Source organism: Gallinula chloropus (assembly GCF_964237585.1).
Source record: "Gallinula chloropus genome assembly, chromosome: 1".
Taxonomy (NCBI): Eukaryota; Metazoa; Chordata; class Aves; order Gruiformes; family Rallidae; genus Gallinula; species Gallinula chloropus.
The window spans coordinates 124,606,399-124,626,571 of record NC_140085.1 but is presented as its reverse complement, the minus strand read 5'-3'; the positions used below and the strand labels follow the sequence as shown (position 1 = coordinate 124,626,571).

Genomic DNA, 20,173 nt, shown 5'->3' with positions numbered 1-20,173 from the left:
AATAGACTTTCCTTGAAATCATTAGGAAGCATGTATGAAGTTATTTCCTAAACGACAAAGAAAGGACATTATCAAAGAACAGTGATATTAGAAATATGGTAAAATATTAAGCAGCTCTAACCTAATTTTTATTTAGAACCAGAGTAATATTCAGATTTTTCCATGCTACACAACTAATCTGTTTTTTTTCCATAACATGTAAATACCATGAGAACAAAAACGTAGCCCTTTCTGCCCTTTACAGGTCGGGTTTTTTCATCCTAAGACTTCATCTGTGTTACGTTTATCTCTAGTGCTAATGCCTGATACTTTCAATGCTTTTATTATTAAGCTCCAAGTATTTTTTTCCTTTTCAGTTTCAATTTAATTCCTTTGGGAAAAGGAGTGACCAGTTACAGATCTTAGGTCAGACCTGAATTATTCTGAAATTCTGAATCATTACTTCTGAGGTAGTTTTAGATTTTTTGGGGTTGGTAATGGCAGAAGAAAGAAAGTTTAAAAAAAAAAAAGTCACATGCTTCTTAGCTCTGCTTTCCACCGTTTATTTAAAAAAGGAGGCAAGAAAAATCAGCAGGTTCTTTCCTATGCATTTACAGCACAGTGAACTGGAGTAATGGAAATGTGACATTCAATCCTGTGTATGCCTTTGGTCTACAAGTCAAATTCTTTCTCTCAATATCTTCAGTATAAGCGGACACTATAATGGAGACTTCTAATCCTTCCAAAGCACTTGGAAATGTGAAAACAAAAAGCATTCTAGAAAGCTTGTTACTTTGATCTTAGCCATCAGTTGTGTCTCCTCAGCTAAATAGCTGGAGACCATTCTCTTTTGCAGTCCACTAATGCAATATTTGCAGAGTACCCAAACTACTCTTTCTTCCTCCTTGAAACTAAGCACCTAACAATTCACACTGCAGGTTCAATGCTTCTTTAAGACATTCTTTAGTCTTTCCAAAATATTAAGACCACAGGAAGGACTAACCTGGAGCACAAATCTTTCCAAATATGTGGCAACTGAGCCTGATGCATTTATTTCAGGCATACTCTTCTGCAGCAACAACACTGACCGAGGCTTCAGAACAGATGAAATAACTGATAAAATCTTGAAGTAGTATTTACCATCTCAAAAAAAGTCCCAATCTTCAACGTGCCATTATCCCTTGGCCCCCAAAATACAAAGCAAGAGCATGCAGTGTGTTGTACCATGGCTGCAGAAAGTGGACACAGCTTCTGAAGCTTCTGGCAAGCATTCAGTAATTGGTGAGGGTTTTTAATTAAACAAAAACTAAGCAGTACAGGATCATCAATCCTAAGTCATTAAGTGTTCAGGGAAAATTTTTAACATAAACACACACATACTATGTACAACCATGTAAGGAAGGGTATGTTGAGAACCCACATTCTCTTAGTTTATTTGAAAAAAACAAAAGCTGTGCAGTACTAAACTTTGTTTGTCCTTAGGTGTAGGTACAACTAAATATACACAAAGAATACTCTGAAAGATCTTGCAGCCCACAAGGGGCCCATAAAATAACTGACTGACCATTTAGGAGTACAACCATGAGGTTGTCCCAGCAAAAAAGCAATGATGAAAAAGTCACCAGTGCACACAGACATTTTAGTTGAGCAAAGTAGTTTTAAGATGAATTTTCCCATCGTTACACTTATGCTCATTATAAATTTATTATGCTGGAAAAAGACAACAGCATACTGTCAAACGTACTAGTTTCTAAGGCTGCATATTTATGTTTTAATAAAAGCATGCACAATAACCATTATTCTCAGCTGAAGCTTCTTCCCTAAAGTTTCCTCTCAAAGCATTCCTCTGAAGCTGTTTATTAACTAGTCCTCCCACTTTGGAACACCAGCTTGGACTTTCTAGAGGGGAAAGGTACATAGTCTTTTTTCAGCTGTTCAGTTAGAAATGCCAAAAAAGTGATATAAAAATGGAAAGAAATGCTGCTTTCAGACAACATAACCATCATACAACCTGCTGCACCAGCTATGGAGATGTCTATGTCTGTTCACTTTACACATTACCATACCGTAAGTCCACTCACAGTTATTCAATGAACAGTCATGAACAACTAGTTCTCATATGATGCTATGATTGCATTCTTAAAACAAATCCATCCTGCACACAAAGAAATATTCCAGCTAGTTAGACCACATTAAAGCGTATTAAGCAATGAACTCCCTTCTTCCTGCTAGAATTCAGCTTGCTTTCCTACCAAATCAAAATGAAAATCCGATCTGTGCAGCAATGAAAAGGATTCTGACTTCAGGTTTGTGTAAGAAAACACAATTTGTTCAATTATCTAAAATCATAGAATCATCATCCTAGACAAAGACAGAACTACCAATTGTTCTAAGGTTCGTATCTTGACTCTCATGTGGAAGTTTAACAAAAAGTGGTGAATGAATATCTTAGATACCATAAAACATACATCAACCCTCCTCAAAACCTACTATGCAATGGTAAAAAACATTAACACTCTTAATTTGGTAGCAGACCTGCAAGCAATCATAGCCTCCAATTTGATAAGATATCCTATTTTTTGTACAAGGATCCATCAAATTTCTAAATATCCTTGCTAGTTGCAATGCTTTACATAGACAATAGCTAAAACTCTTATAGAATTTTATAACTCTCAGTTGATATAAAATGAGCTATTTCTGAACATAAACAGTTCCTATAATCCAGCTAATTCCCACCCTCCAGCAGTTTCCTCTCATGGTGAATTAGAAGTCTGTATTGTCCCAGCCAATTCTAAATTCAGTAGTAAGTTAAATCAAAGGAATATGAGCAAGAAAGAAAACACAGACTACTATTAAAGTACTGATTTTGTCTGGGATAGTATTAGTTTCCTCCATAGAAGATAGTATAGGGGTCTGTCTGGGATTTGTGCTGAAAACAGTGTTGATAATACTGGGATGTTTTTGTTACTGCTTAAAGAGCTCTCACAAAGAGCCAAGGTGTTTTCTGCCTCTGCGCCCATCCCATCAGTGAGCAGGCTGGGGCTGCACAAGGAGTTGGGAGGGGACACAGCCAGGACAGCTGACCTCAACTGACCAAAGGGGTCATATAAAGCTGGAGGAAGAAAGAGGAAGAGGGGGATGTTAAGAATTATATCCTTGGTCTTCCCAAGTCACGGTCAGGCATGCTGGAGCCCTGTTCTTCTGGAGATGGGTGATCATCTGCCTGCCAACGGGAAGCGGTGAATGAACTCCTTGGTTTGCTTTGCTTGTGCATTGGCTTTTGCTTTACTTATTGAACTGTCATTATTTCAATCCAAGAGTTTTCTCCCTTTCACACTTCCAATTGTCTCCCCCATCCCAACCAGGGAAAAATGAGTGGCTAGCTGCGTGACGCTTAGCTGCCAGTTGGAACAAAACCACAACAGATGACTATATACAAATAATGTGATGCTAATTATCTATTTTTTCAATTACATACTCTTTCAATAAAAAAAAAATATTTCTCCTTTTCTTGGTATAGCACATTCTTAATAAGCTAATGTTACAAGAAAATAACCTATTATTGAAAACATGTAGAACTAAACTAAGATACTTTCTATAAAAATGAGACACTAAGTGCAGTTAAACATTTCTTTCAGTCTTTGTATCTGTTACCTTGGAGTTCATATGTTTATCTGAATATCAAAAAACATTTCCAAAACAAATATTACAATGAGTGTTTGAAGTCTACCTTCTTAGGATCTTACTCAGTGCTTGAGCCAATTCTACTTAGACTCATCAAAATTTTTTCTTGTGACTTTAATAAGTGTTCAGTATTAGTCTCAAAATCCCTTCGCATTTGTACTTAATTACACAGGGAAAAATCTGAAAATAATGATAATTGCATGTTTCACTAAACATTAACTCTTTCTCTGTAGAAATATCATTTTTATTGGTGACCAATAAGCCAGAAGGAATACAGCCTGAACTTTAGAAACTAGGCGATATCTGCACTGCTAGTATTCTAACTACTAAAAAATATCTTTTCAAAGAACACAAAGATCTGAGAACTAATTGAATGCTGTTTCTCCTTCAAGTTTAAAGACAACTACCAAGTGGAAGCCCTCTAATGCCAATGCCTTACATAAGGCATTCTACTGACTATAATTGCTATTACAATTATATTGAAGCAATGATTAAAACTGCAAAATAGTTAGACTAGAAGCACAAAAAACATCCACAACTGATCCTGAGCAAATACCTTAAGAGAACAGAAATACAATTTTAATCTCAAAGTATACAGCAAAGTATTGCATTCAAGTGACTATTTTTTCATTCTCATACAAACTCTATTAGTATTCTCCCTCTGCCTCTTAATGATTCTCACCTCTTCCTAATTTCTGAATCCACAAGGAGTTGCCTCTTTTTGTGGGGTGGAGGTGGTGGGAGTTCCTCTTTAGCATGCTTAACCAGGATTTGTTCTCTTGTGGTCACCATAGTTACAGTTTCCATTACAGTTGTCTGTGTTAGTGATGTCTGAGTGGTAGTGACAGCCTGCGAAATCTGTGAGAAGTATTAAAACAGAGGTCACACATTGTTTGAAAGACTTCAGTAAAGACTGTTTGGAGTAGCAATAGAGAATAATGAGAAGCTGCTGTCGTCTGATCATAGGCTGACCTTCAGAAAAAAAAACAAACTATATGCAACTCAAATTGTTTTGTCTGACTCATGCTGCGTGAACAAGATCTCTACAGAACTCAGTACCAAAATCAGAAAGGATCCTAAGCAGAATGAACTTATGTCTCCCTCTAAATCACACTGAATGAAGAGAAGTGGTGAATGGTCAATTTTATGAGGGAATTGAATTAAAGCTAACATATAAAATGTTACTAATGCTGTATGTTACTCTGTCTCCATTCTGAAGACTTATTCCTTGGGAAGCAATGAAGGCATAGTAACTGCACTAAATTACCAATTGCTATTTTTACCATTTATAATAATTTTCAAACTAGAATGCAATTCATCACAACTTACTGGTACAAAAGGGTAGTTAGATTTCTGTCAGGAAATCTAAAATTAGAAAACACACACTAGAAGGCAAAATAGTTTGCATCGGTGTTATTCAATAATTAAAAACTATTGTAAGGGGTCATAAAAGAAAATAATACACATAATGCATTGCACCGCTAATCTAAACACACTTAAGTCTGCTTGGTAATATGAAAACAAAAAACTGTCATATATTTCAGCTGCATTATCAAAAAATATTATGAGATTTTTTTTCTGCTCATATTTGTTTGAAAGATACTGGGTGTACATGTACTGCCATTTATATTTGTTTCTATATAGCACCAAACTACCAACTTCCCACTTAAGCATGGGCAGCTGTTCTCAGGTCCCTTAAGTCATAAGAAATGGGTCACTTCTTTTTTGGGTTCTCTCAAACGATGGCTCATTGCTCAATATGTTCCAATCACAGCTCCAATGACCATCTCATAATTTAGCTTCAGTGAAATGAAAAATAAAAAGAAGAAGTTATACCATGAGCTGGAAAAGCAGCACCAGAAGAGCCCTGCTTCTTTGCTTATTGACAATACGCAAGAATTAGAGAAACTTTCCAGTTCAGCCTCAGGAATTCCAGTGACTAAAATTCCATGGAACTAGGTACATATACAAGCATAATCTATTAGTTCTTGCATCAGAAAACCAATTTCTGTTATATATAAAGAGTCCAGAGTTACCTTAGTTCTTGAGACATTAAGGTTTCTACAAATAATGGAGAAGCTGCAAATAATGGAGTACCACGATACTTTCTTACATTGAAAAATAAAGAGTGACGAGGCTGACACTATCCCCTTATCAGGCAACACCAATAAAGCTAAAAAACCCCTAGAAAAATACCCCAGTTTCCTACCAACATTGCAGAATCTGTCACACGGTCTTCAAAACAAAAAAGTCTTTCTGCTCTTTGTTCAGACTGCCACTGAAAGTGATGACCAGGGAAGTCCATTACCACTGTCATTTTCACAATCTTTCTTAAAGTGGTCAGCTCAATGCTTTGCTTCCTGCTCTAGAAATGACCAGCTGTCTAGGCTTTAGATTAGAATCTGGACTACTCAGAGGATGATGAAATTAAGATTGAAAGCAGGATTTCTTTTAATCTCCCAAATAATTTACATATAGTTTTTTATATAACTTTACATGGAATTATTTTCAATTTAATTTTTAATTCATTTTATTTTGGGGCAGAAACAAAAAGCAAATTAAAGCTTCTGAAGTCTAGAGTTCTATGAAATTTGAGGCTAACACCTCATGTCATCTCTCCCTGGGTTGACTCTCTAGCTAAGAACACTTCAAATAATTGCTTGCTCCTCATATGCACTTTTGGGTACAGTCTCCCTTTCCTCTTCTCACAAAATTCTTACTACACTTGGTTTTCTCCAAAAATCGATGACAGGATGATGTTTCTGACACTCGAGGTCATATCCTGTCATGTTTCCATTTGCCAATCAATACTACGGTACAGTTTACAGTGAAGAAGGTGTAAAACAGAATAAACCACAGCTAGGGCACTGTAGGAGTCATCTGCAACACACTACCAATTATACAAGAGTAATGGTTTCAGCTGGTGACTGGGAACTGCACTGCACAAGAAGGCAGCACAATTATCATACGCTCAGAGCAGTCGAATCACGATGCTGTGAGGGGTAATGATTTACATGTCAAAACAATAAAGAAGAATTTTTCAGGCTTAATCAATAGGAGTGGAGGTTAAATACTATACACTTCAAAAGGAGAATGGAGATGTGAATTTGAAGTTCATAATCATTCTAATTAGAGACTGTGTAAGACTAAAAGGTCCTGAAGATTACACTGCAATGCAACTCTGCAGCATGAAGTTAGCTCACATTTAAAAAGGACACACACTTCAGAAGGTAAAAGAAAATCCTTACAAAAATCAAGCAAGTGCCAAAAAGGAAATAGCTTTCATTAGCTTTCTTGGGGGAAAAGTCCCAAAAACCCCCCAAAAAAATCCCAACCCCAAACCCAAAACCAAACCAAAACAAACCCCACCTCTTGAATCTAATCACTTAAGTGGTGTGCTTCAAATATTATCCAAATATGGCCCAGATTACAGTAGTATTGTTTCCTCAACCCTCTAAGTTCTGGACAGACAAATATGAATCTGAGAAGGGGCAATAGAGTCTAGGCCTTTAGCCCACCAGAAAATCATATGGAAAGTACTAAGGTGACTCACAAGGCTGCACATTGAAAGGATTTCAAAATACAGCCAGCAGCTTCACATCAGCAAGCTCGTCTTAGAAACATGTTAAAACTCATCTCTTTTCAGAGTGGACAAATTTAAATCTTCCTTCTCATCCTCTCCAGGCAAACTTACGTACAATGTGTGTATAGCACTTCAGTAGTTTTATGTCATTTTATTTCTCTTTTATATGGCAGCCTACCTTTAATGCCATCATTTATTACTGCCTTTGGAAGTGCCCTCAGTCCTGATAAACTCATAATTTTCCTTAACACTCACTTTTGGAGCTGTCATCTGGTCTTTGATGAACTGTTTGTAAGTGAGTGGGGAAGTTCAGATGAGGAATGGTGTTTTCTTTGTTTTGGGAAGGTTTCCAGTACAATTTAGTGACGCATAATGAACTCACAAACAAAGGGTTTAGAGTTCCTAAAAGTTATACATTTAAGTCTAAACAAGTTGCCCTTTTCCTTGTTCCTACTGTGACATCAACAAAGGAAAGCTGACATTCTCTTGATGAGGAAAAACTGCTTTTTAAAAGGTATGTCTCTTGCTCAACCTTGACATCCACTCATTTGCAGCAGAAGCTTCAGTCAGGAGTTCAGATTAGGTGCTTAAATTCAGCAGCAACTAATTCAGCTGAACGTGGGAGGACTCACATTCTACTTTCTGCGCTTTACCTTTGGGATGTATTACTGCTTCCTATGTCAACCTGGAGAATCAGCTTTGAACTGAGGCTGAGCTTGTCTTTTCCATTTAATTTCTTATTTTGTTAACAAGTTAATCACTTAGTGACACTTTAGTAAGAGAGAGGAAATAACTAATGACAGAAATGCAATTATGAGGATACTATGAGAATTATTAATGAATGGAATAAATTTCATTTGAAGTCAGTATCTAAGTTTGATAAATGTACATTTTCTAATAGATTTTACTGATAAGTGTTTTATTTGTCACCTTATTCCAACTCCCTCCCTCCCCACTTCATGATCAGAGAGAATAATTACATCTTCTGGAGGATTATTTTTTCCTTGCTGTCTATAAATTTCTTAATGACCTCTGTAATTAATAAATGTGTTAAACCCCACTATCATCTGCATTGCCAAGCTAGAAATGCATGGCAAAATGGACACCATCAGTATTTCTTGGAGGACATATCTAAAACCGCTTTAGGAAGCGATCCTTCTCTTAGCACTGAACATGTGATGCCTCCAGAACTGGAATCAGCATGCCCACTACAGCACACCAGCTCTCTGCTGTGCGAAGTAGCTTCTCCTTGGAGGAAAAGCTTATCTAATTAACAGCGATGCTATGATAAAACAGTTACACTCTTTTGTGAATCCAAAGCACCTGTGCTGCTCCACAATGTGTGGATCTACAGCCTCAGGATTGCTCATTTCATGAGAAGGTTATCTTTTCTGTAATCTATGTTCCATTCTCAAAACTAGTATCTGCTTTTAGAACCAATAGACAATCTAAATAACTCTTGAACACTTTGGAATGACTTACTAGCTTCTTCAAATCATGTGACCCTAGCCATTCCACATTACAAATGCATCTCTGGAGTTTCCTCTGCTTTGAAGCAACAGGTTTCCTAGATCAAATATATAACAGTCAAATCTATTTCTCAAGTGTTACAAAAGCTGTGTAGCACAAATTTCTTTTCCCTTTTGTTACAAAGTGAAATGTATCCTTTTCCAGTTTTCTTCTGTTTCTTCTTTTTTCCAACTTCAGCTACACAAGAAACTATCACATAGCAAACTAAAACATTAAGGTATGGGTTGGAAGCAAGGTCATTCAGAGGTATTCTGCTCACTATGAGAAGATTAGCAGCTTTCATTTAATGACTCAAATGTAAGTTGGTAGAAGCATTAATATACAGCAGCAAAAAAGTACAATATGGTCAAGGGAATTGAATCAAACTGACCAAAATGACACGAGGGCCTTTATGGACAGAGGTGCATGCAGTAACATTCTGAACCATGTTATCATTAAAAAGTCTTAATGTCTGTTTCACCAGTCATACAATGATAGCATAAAAGTAACTCAATATTGATGAGATAATGAAATGGGAAAAAAGTGAGATGATCTGGGTTCAAATTCAATTAGAAAGAGATGCTGACAGATGGCTAGAAAAAAAAATTGGAAAAAATATGTTTGCAGTACTATACCAGAGCGCTGATTTTTGTTATTGGTTTAAAAATTGTGAACCTTTAAACCCCTATTTCTTTTTTGATAAATTATGGTTAACATAATGGACCAGACTATATTCTTTTTCACTGGCATTTTGTCTACAGGTATGAATTGACTTCTTCGTTTTTCCAGAAAACTTTTTATGGCTTCTCTCTGTAAATTAGTGTACCATAAGCAGAAATAAACCAGTAATCTATTATAAAATTTCACTGTTAAAAAGAAATAAAAATAATTTTTCTCTAACTAGCGAACTGACTTAGTGTTATTCCACAGAGACAGTCATAAAGACAGTGCATTTGTAGTGACCAACACTTATAGCCTAAAAATAAATTAACTGGAAAGTGTATTTTTGTTATGGATTGTATCATCCCTGAAAACATAGTTAACAACCCAAGAAAGTAATCAACACTACACAAACAGATCAAAGCTAAAGAAATGAATAAAATTTTGGAAAGTTATATTACAGTTGTATTCACACCTAAAATTAAAATATATCTTAAGCAATTGTGCAGGGAAAGCATTTAAAGCAATATGACAAATGACTCCAAAAGTACTTCAAGCATTTGACTGGCATCAACTGACAAAATAATGTTTTTAACAAACCTGTTTAGAATTGCTATCCACCTTCTGCACAAGGCTATCCCAACGCTGGGCAAAATTTTCAAGACGACTTTCCAGCTTTTGAGCCATCGCTTTATTTTTCACGGCTACGAAGAGGTCTTGGCTGAGCAACTTCAGCTTACTCATCATTTGCCTTTTCATTTCTAGATCTCCTTTTAGGACCTGTTAAACAAAGGAACAGCAGGAAGAATAGTAATTCATACAGGAGAAAAAAATCTCAAAACAATAAACTTAGAAGAAAAATCGTAGAGAGAGCATCACAGAAACCCCAAAGTGGGTAAGGGTATTTCATACAAACTCCTAATCTTCCCTGCTGTTGCCACTGTAAAACTGCTGGCAGAGCTGACATAGTGGAATGGACACATTGCACTTCACAAAACAATGTAATGTGACAGGTGGAGCAACTCCAGGCATCACAGCAGTGCCTCAGGTGGCAACATAAATCAAAAAGCTAACAGCTGTGTGACATTAATAACCTTAAAACTGCACTAATATTAACAACTATATGAACACTTCAAACAATGTTTCTTTAACGTTTTGTTGTACTTTGCCATATATTGCATATTAAAACTCACTGGGGAAAACCTCTTTTTACTAGGAAAAAAGTAAATTAAAAACCCAAACCAGGATACACCTCCCCACCTTCCCCCAAAAGCTCATAGAAAATAATTTTAGTTTTGGTAATACTGCAGAATCATATATTTTTCATCTTCCTCAGATCTTGGCAGGCTCTGCCCACATAGCTCCCAGGGAATGGGAAACCTGCAGGAACCTCAGGAGCTCTGCTGGTGAGCTGGTGTGAGAGGCAGCGAAGGTCTTCGCTCTGTGCAGGCACATCCCTGTGTTACCAACTGTACTTTGAGCACAAATACAAAACACAGCCTCTGACCAGCCTCTGACCAGTTATGGAGAAAATTAACTCTGTCCCAGACAAAACCAGCACAGAGTGTGGAAAAAAACAAAAGGACATGGCAAGATTCTGGCAGCAGGAGGGCTGCAAGGGTGGCTTCTGTGAGAAGATACCAGGGGATGCCCTCACGTCTAACAGAACCAGTTCCAGAAGGCTCCAAACCAGACCCACTGTTGCTCAAAGCTGAGCCCATCAGCGACTCTGGTGGTATCTCAGTGAAAATGTTAAGAAACAGTAAAAATTTCTGCACAGCAGCTGTGAAAGAGAGGTGTGAGAAAAACATGAGAGAAACAGCACTGCAGACACCAAGGTCAGACGAGGGGAAGGATGTGCTCCAGGAGCCAGAGCAGAGATGACCCTACAGCCCACCGTGAAGACCATGGTAATGCAGGCTGTTCATCTGAAGAACCCTATGCTGGAACAGGTGTATGTTTCTGAAGGAAGCTGTGACTCTGTGGAGAAACCACACTGTAGCTGGGGCTTCTGGCAGGACCTGTGGCCCATGGAGAGAGGAGCCCATGCCTGAACAGGTATGCTGGCAGGACTTGTGACCCCATCAGGGTCCCATGCTGAAGCTGTCTGGTCCTGAAGGATGGCAGTTCCACAGGAGGGACCAACGCTGGAGCCATTTGTGAAGGACACATGTTGCAGCAGTTTGTTAAAGACTGTCTCCTATGGGAAGGACCAGCACTGGAGCAGGGAAACAGCAGTGAAGAGGAAGTTACAGCTGAGAAAAAAAGTGTTGTGAACTGACCACAATACCCATTCCCCATTCTTCTGCGCTGCTCAAGAAGGAGGAGGTAGAAAAATTGGGAGTGGAGCTGAGCCTGGGAAGAAGGGAGGGATATGGGGAAGATGCTTTAAGATCATTCTTATTTCTCATTATCCCACTCTGACTTGGTTGGCAATAAATTAGTTTTCCCCAAGTCATGTCTGGTTTGCCTGTGACAACAGTCAGTGAGTGATCTCCCTGCTCTCATCTTGACTAATGAGCTTTTCATCTTATTTTCTGTCCCTTCCTCACTGATGCAGGGGAGTGGGAGCGTGGTACCTCACAGCCAGCCAATGCTAACCCACAATAGCATCAGTACCTTTGGGACACCAAAAATCTCTCTTCTATTAGATGGATTCCAAAACATTTTGTCTTCCACTTCTCAGAGTGTATCCCCACTTCCATACATTAGAGTATTTTGACAACAAACCAAATACCAGTTTAATTTACATAGTTCTATTTATATTTTTTAACTTGCCTCTTTCTCCCGGTTTGGGAGAATCATGTCTCAGAAAGAACCTACAGATAACTAATATATGTTAATACTGGTACTTCTGAAGTCATATCATTAGATCAAATTTTGGGGACACACATACTTGCTTACACTAAGTCAAATAATTAGAATTTGGGATGCAAAATCTTCTAGCAATCCTATAACATAAATTCTTACGCAGAGATTTTGGTTCAGAGACAATCTCAATCTTTCTGCTTTTTGAAAATCTTTGCAAGTGTCTGAAAATATATGAACATCAACTACCAGTTTAAGAAATGTTTGTAAATGAAAACTTACTTTTAAGCAGTAATAGTACTTACTATCAGAAACCATATAAACTAAAATTAATGGTGTATTTCCTCCCACATGAGAAATATGAGACAAATTTATTGCAAAGATGACACTGACATATTTCTACAGTAGTTAAATCCTGATTTCTTTGGAAGTATCCTAAACTGCAAATATGCATGAAAATTACAAGTTGTTCTTTCTTAATCTCCCTTCTATTTGTTCCTATGAGATGTAATGATTAATGTGATGTAAGCGTAAACATTTTTTTTCACACTGTGAACTGCATCTCATCAAACCTATTTCACTTCAGGCACTTTAGAAGGCTTAGGAGGGTTGTAGGAGGGTTGTAGAATTTCAAATGAACAGTCATAATGCTAAATGATTTAGTAAAATACTTTCAGAAATTTCCTTTAGGCTTCAGAGACTGAAATCTGGCTAAGGGACACGACCTTACTCTTGCCAAGGTGTGCATGTGAGAAAGACAGAAAAAATAGACTGGAAGCTCTTATGGCCTATCATGGTATCAAATCTGAAATTCTTAAGATCTGCCAGGACAAAACAATACTGTGATTTCCTGCTGAAAACTATCAGAAAACTGAGGGACTGAGCTACCATTTATTAAGAATATAAACATTTCAATATTAGTAAAAGAATGCATGTTTAATGTTCCGCAGACTCACCTTCTGGAACAAGTTGGCCTAATTATAAAGGTGATTTTTCATGCCAGCTTCTCCTTTACTACACCCAAACACATCTCTGTGGCCAAAACAACATATGCCAAAAGACAGGAATGATTTCCATGCTAGGGTCAGGATAACATGATCCCATTTTTCCCTATTTCTAAAAGCCAGTCCAAGAGTGGAAGAATAAATTCCCTGAGCAGGATTTTCATGGGCACTATGCATTTATACAAATTCCCCATGATTCAGAGAATAGTAAATCTTACAAGCACAAAGCACCTGACAATTTGGCACTGAATGCACTCACTGGGATTTGGAGATGACCACTACTAGGTCTAAAACCTGGTAGAGAAATTCCACAAGTAGAAAATATTTTTCTGCTACAAGTCAAAGAAAGAGGCAACATGTTTCTCCAACATGCCACCAACATTTACATTTCTAAACTACTGCATTATGGATCAGCTATTTCTAAAAATATAAAAATTATTCATGTGTAGAAAAGATGAAGTTGTTATTAATAAATCCTGCCTGTTCTGTCAAGGATGACACAATTATTGTTGAGGTCCAGGGGGATGGAAGAATCATTTTATTTACATTGGTGTTCAAACATTCAGTTTCATGAAAGGCTGTCAATGCTTTTATGAGATTAATCCTTAACAATTTAAGCTGGCAACTTAATTAACTTCATAAGAGTGAGTATTTATTTAATTAACCAATTTTTTAAAAAAATAGTAATGGAAAGTATTTTATTCTTCACACAATATTTCCATTTCTGAAAGGTAGCCAAACTAGTCTTACCCTTAACACTTTCAAACCATTAACAGCTTGCTACTAAACAATTTGAGATAAATATTTCAATCGCCAATTCCTCTCTCCTCCAGGACCTTGCTGAAATCCACGAATACTAATTTATTGAATAAAACTGATTTTCTTGCCATATTTTTTTCTTCATGAAGGCACTGTAAAGCATCCTGAGTTGCCTCTAATTCATTATGTATTAACAAAAACCTGGCTTGAAGTCAATTTCAAGACTGCTTGCACATTAGATTACTAGAATTTGCAAGAAGCATATGCATTGAGACAACTGACTACATGAAGTGTTCCTTTCCTTCACAAAGAAATTGACTTAATCCTAAGCAATCTTTGCACTTGGATTTTGATTAAATATATGGATTTATTGGCCCCTAAAGAGCTACAGAGAGGAAAAAAAAAAGTGAATGCAACAGCATAATAAAGTTTCTTAAGATTATGCTGACAATGAGTTTGGGTTCTTCAATTTTTTTTTTTTGGGGGGGGGGGGGGGGCGGGGCAGGGCACGGTGGGGATCACCAAATATTAACTTCAGAAATATCATGGTATTTTTATTGACCAAAAGCCCAAATGTTTCTCATTTTAATACGCAAGAACAAAGAGGACATAAATTCTAAAATATTTTTTTAAAATCTAAGATTGAGCTTGCTGTATAACCAAATAGTTAATAATAACCTGAGAATCTTTCCTGCTTGAAAATTCTTATATGCAAACTGTTAAAGCAGGTCTTGAAATAGAGCCTAGGACACTTTTTTTGCCCCTACTTGACTAAACAAATAACTATAGTTCTGTTTAAACAGAAGATTACTGAGGAAGCTCCTATTTAGAGCAATAATAATTTATCTATTTTAACAAAAGCATGGACATGAATGTTTCTTTTCCCTAGAGGCATAAACAGTCATTATTACGTGAAAAAACAACACATACCATACTCTTCTTTACAAAGGTGCTAATGTGATAAAACTGTAAGTCTAGTCTGTGACAGGTACAGCATCTGTCTACGCCAGTCAGACCTACATTCCCTCTATGAAGCTGATGCACAGTGAAGTATTTTTGAAGAGTGAGGTAGAGGACACATTGAAGAAGGTGCATTTTATGTATACAACTAGATTCCTGAAATACAGTTGAAGTATAGTAGGAAAGTAACACTAATGTCAGCATTTCACAACTTTTGAGTCTTCAGCTTTTACAAGTTCAAGGAATATATAACAGTTTTGATATATGAGAAGAACTCACTCATATGTCTTTGTACTTATACATATATACTCAAGTCTCACACACACAGCTTCAAGAGGAAATACTAAGGTTAAGGAGCATCAAGGAGCCTGAAAAAGGGATAGACTGTTGGAGCTAAGTTCTGCCCTCTCTGAGACAGAAACAGGCACCAGAAAAAAAACCAAGATTAAGGAAATCCTGCATCCTCCCCCAACTAGGATGAAGGCGGTAGTTTGAAGGAAAGGAGTAAATGGAAGCAAGTCTACGCTTGGTGTAGCAGGCATATCCCCTTGCTGCCCATCTAGGCTCTTGTCCTGCTGGGGGACTTCAACCACTCCAACATCTGCTGGAAAAGTAGCACAGCAAGCTGAACACAATTCAGGAAATTGCTGAAAGTTAGGGCCCTGAATATTAGGAAATCCATTTTCCATTTGTTCAAGGAGTTAGTCACTAGGACCCTCTAGGAAACTGTCCTCAGGAACAAGGGAGCAGAGCAGAGCTGGCAGATCTTTAAGGATGCCTTCCACAGAGCACAAGAGCTCTTGATTCCCAGGTGTAAGAAATTGGGCAAGGAAGGCATGAGATTGGCATGGCTGAGTTGAGACATGCTAATCAAACTAGGAGAGAGGAAGGAACCACACAGGCAGTGGATGCAGGGATAGATGTCCTGGGAAGAGTACAGGGACACTGCCAGTTTTGTGGGCATAGGGTCAAGAAAGCCAAGGCACAACTGGAGCTGAACCTAGCAAGGGAGGCAAAGTATATAAGGGCTTCTACGGGTACATCAGCTGGAAAAGGAATGTCAAAAAAAGTATAGTCCTCCTGCTGAACAAGACTGGCCAACTAATAAGAACAGACGAGGAGAAGGCTGAGGTGCTCAACAACTTATTTGCTTCAGTCTTCACTGGCAACTTCTCTGCATACACCTCTTGAATGAAAGGACTGCAAATGGGAACTAGGGGAGGAAAGTCCCTCCCACTGTAAGAGAAGATCAGGTTTGTGAGACCCTGATGAACCTATGGCTATGGCATCTGACAAGACTCAAAGCAGAGTCCTGAGGGAATTTTCTATTGTAGTTGGCAAGTCCATAATACTTGAAAAGTCATGGCAGTCAGGTGAAGTCACTGGTGATTGAAAAAAGGGAAAAATTGCACCTATTTTTAAAAAGAGTAGAAAGGAGGATTCTGGAAAACTGCTGACCTCTCAGCCTCACCTCTATGCCTGGGAATATCATGGAACAGATCCTCCTAGAAGGGAGGAACATGGAGGACAGAGACGATTCAACACATCTGGCATGGTTTCATCAAGGGCAAGTCCTCTTGACCAACTTAGTGGTGTTCTATGATGGAGTGACTACATCAGTGGACAAGAGTTGAACTATTGAATGTCATCTGAACTCTGTAGAACCTTTGACACAGTCACCCACAACATCTTTCTCTTTAAATTGGAGGGATATGGATTTGATGGATGAACTGTGCAGTGGATGAGGAATTGGTTAGATGGTCAAAGGCTTTGTGTCCAGGTGGAGACTGGTGACACAGGGTGTCCTTTGTGTATGTACTGGAACTGGTAGCATTCTTCATCAATGGGACTGATTGCACTCTCAGCAAGTTTTCAGATGCAACTAAGCTGAGTGGTGCAGTTGACATACCTGAGGAACAGGATGTCATCCAGAGGGACCCAGACCAACTTGAAAAGTAAGCCTATATGAACCTCACAAGAATAAATGAGATCAAGTTTTGCAGATGGGTCAGGGCAACCCTCACTATCAGTACAGTTTGAAGGATAAAGGGATTGGGAGCAGCCCTGAGAAGGGCTTTGGGTTATTGATGGACATGAGCTGACAATGTGTGCTCATAGCCCAGAAAGCCAACCACATCCTGTGAAAAGAATCATGGACAGCAGGTTGAGGAGAAGATTCTCCCCCTCTGCTTTGCCTCCTGAGACCCTAACTGGAGTGCTGTGTTCAGCTCCAAAGTCCTTAGCAGAGGAAAGACTGTTGGAGTGGGTCTGGAGAAAGGCCACAAAAGAAATCAGAAGGATAGAACATGTTTCTTATGAAGAAAGGCTGAGACAATTGGGGGCATTCAGCCTGGAGAAGAGAAGGCTCCAGACCTTATAGCATAATTCCAGTGCTTTATGGGTACTAATAAGAAAGATGGGGACTTACTTTTTAGCAAGGCCTGTTGCAACAGGACAAGGGGCAATGGTTTTAAACTAAAAGAAGGTATTTTTAGTCAGATACAAGAAGGACATTTTTTACAATGAGGGTATTGAAACACTAGAGCAGGTTGCACAGAGAAGTGGTAGATACCCCACCCCTGCAACTATTCAAGGTCAGATTGGACAGGACTCCAAGCAACCTGATCTAGTGGAAGATGTCCCTGCTAATTGAGAGGCGGTGGACTATATGGCCTTTGAAAGTCTCTTCCAAGCCAAAATATTTTATGATTTTAATATACACATAATTCACATCAATAAAAAAACTTTCAGTATAAATATAAATATATTTAAAGATATATATTATATATATTATATATAAATATACAGCTATTTCAGTTCATAAACTTTTAACTGAAGACACAACCAGTGAAAACATCTGTATGTATTGGTTCCTTTATCTCCAATGCCTTGGACCAACCTATTTCATTCATGTGATGCAACATCCATTCACAAAGTATGAAACAGCTGTACTGTTAAACCATATTGTCTTGAGAGTGGGATCTCTCAAAGGAGAGCCACCTGCACTCAAACTCATAAGTTAAAGTTCAAGTTAAACTTAAAATAGGAGGATGAAGATTACGTACAGCTAATTTACTTAGACTGGAAAGCATTTCATTTTGATCTTTAAAGCCAGTTGTATGAATTTTCCTCACAGCGTCCTCTTTCTCAGTAAGCCATTCATCAAAAAGGAACTGAAAGAAAATTGGAGAGAAGAGAATGAAAAGGCTTCAGTCAGATCTATCCCAGTGCAATTTTTTTGAAGAACGTTCCAACTGATAACCAGAAAGTCTACTCACCTGCTCTTCTGCAAAGTGCTGCCATTTACGAAGAATATCTTGCAGAAGGACCCATCGGTCTTCTGTCCATCTGCAGATGGCTGCCCACCGTTTTCCAAAGTGCTAGAAAGAAACACACAATAGAGGTTTGCATTTGTTTACTTTTTTTTTTAAACAAAGCAATCTGATTGTTCTAAGGCATTACAGATTTTTGTGAAAACAACTTCATTCCATATTTCCCTTTTTTACAGTCTTAAGCCTTTGAAATATCTTGCATGCACACTGAAATGAATCTTACCACCATTTGAAATAAAACCAAAATGGAGAGAATAGAAAAAGCAACAGAGCCAAAAAAGAGATAAATTCAATACACATTTTTCTACTAAGTTTCTGGTACTACGTTCTCAAAACCAACTCAGTTTCAAAACTTTGTAATGCTCAAACCATAACTACATGAAATGCAATAATGGTGTCCCAAAGAGATGAACAACGGAAAATATATCTGGTTCTTAAGTTGCACCATCACTGCAGTTGATCTCAATTCTTGCATGTTTTAAAATACTGCAGTGGGGAAAAAATAATAAAAAATAGCACCTTTTAATTGCTGTGATGGTGCGACATTCTGTAAAACTTTTATTGCAACAATTTACAGTGATTTAATTACCCCTGAGAATTATATACAAATTATTCAGCTCCTTCCAAATAAAAAGCAGCCTTATAAAATCTGCAAGATATTCTATACTACTTCATTCTTAGTTTTTCATCTACTTCAAAAGTGTGTCTTCACAAAAAGAATTTTTTTCCATATTCATTTATTCACTCAGTGATAGTTATGGGTCCCTTACAACTTGACATATTTTATATATTTAATTTTTACACATTTTTCATAGGGATTATAACAATTTTAGCAAAAATGTAGCATGCAAATGGTGAATTTTTAAACCCAAGGAATTAAAATTATGTCAGTTTCTTTTATAAGAAATGAAAGAATCTTAATACAAGAAAAAGATACATTATATTGTTTCATTTATCCTGAATCTGATTACATTTCCAGTTTAGCTCAATCCACCTCTCCATCCTTTTTCTCCAAGCCCTGAAGACAACTGAGATCTGCAATATCCAGCACTCAGTTTTTTTAAATTCAATCAAACTTTTTTTTACCTTGAGTGATTTACTTTCTCATTACTAGTTTAAAAGTCACAAGCATCCCTTCTATCACAGCTGCTTCTAATCTGAACCCTGATCTGAGACTCTTTCCTAGTAATTGCCACAATTCAGAATAATTATTATCAGTAAACTAGTAAAAACCGTTGTATGTGATTCAATGAAGTCACAAGAAGTGACTTCTTATTCTTTAACAAGGTACAACCCTGAGTATTTTATTTTCCCTATATGCCTTAAATCTCTTAATTTCTACAATTTTATATGTACAGATGGTGAGGTGGATCACATTTGGTTGGTTTTGTTCCTGATTTACACTGAAGCTTATGGATGCTAATTATGTACTACATTTTAAAAATACACTTACAGCTTTTACTGAAGGATTCATAAATCATCCTGGTTCAAGCAGCAAAGGTTTTGGCACCTCTGAGTTAGATTAATGTATTTAGAAAAGTCTTTTCATGACCAGACACCTCACCATTGGTAATGCAGGCGTAGATCAGAGTAAACTGCACAGCACCAATTTAATCAATAGTTTGCATGTGCCTGAAACTTTGAATTCGCTTACAGGTCAAATACATGGTCTTTGACAAGAAAAAACATTTAATTCAAACAGGACCTCTGAAAAAGAATGAATGGACTTTCATAGTATCCACATTTTTTTTTTTTGAAGAAAATTAAATTTTTAAAGTGTGAAGTACCATGAGTTATGCAAGCTCTTACATCTTCATCTTGAAAAACAGCTTATATAATAGATACAAAGAAAAACTTGGAGCTGGTGGAAATGTACACTAATCTGCACAAACAAA

General features: G+C 37.4%; 1 protein-coding gene across 4 annotated transcripts in view; it reads right to left on the bottom strand.

The window, feature by feature from the left end:
- Positions 1–20,173, bottom strand: part of DMD (dystrophin) — a gene marked incomplete at its 5' end in the record, with an annotated part of 1,290,802 nt that overhangs the window by 756,945 nt on the left and 513,684 nt on the right. For all 4 annotated transcript variants that reach the window (XM_084279200.1, XM_084279202.1, XM_084279199.1 and 1 more), the window contains 4 exons: positions 4,346–4,521; positions 10,016–10,195; positions 18,012–18,119; positions 18,225–18,326. In XM_084279200.1, coding sequence (XP_084135326.1) covers positions 4,346–4,521; positions 10,016–10,195; positions 18,012–18,119; positions 18,225–18,326 — 566 coding nt within the window. The remainder of the gene's footprint in view (positions 1–4,345; positions 4,522–10,015; positions 10,196–18,011; positions 18,120–18,224; positions 18,327–20,173) is intronic.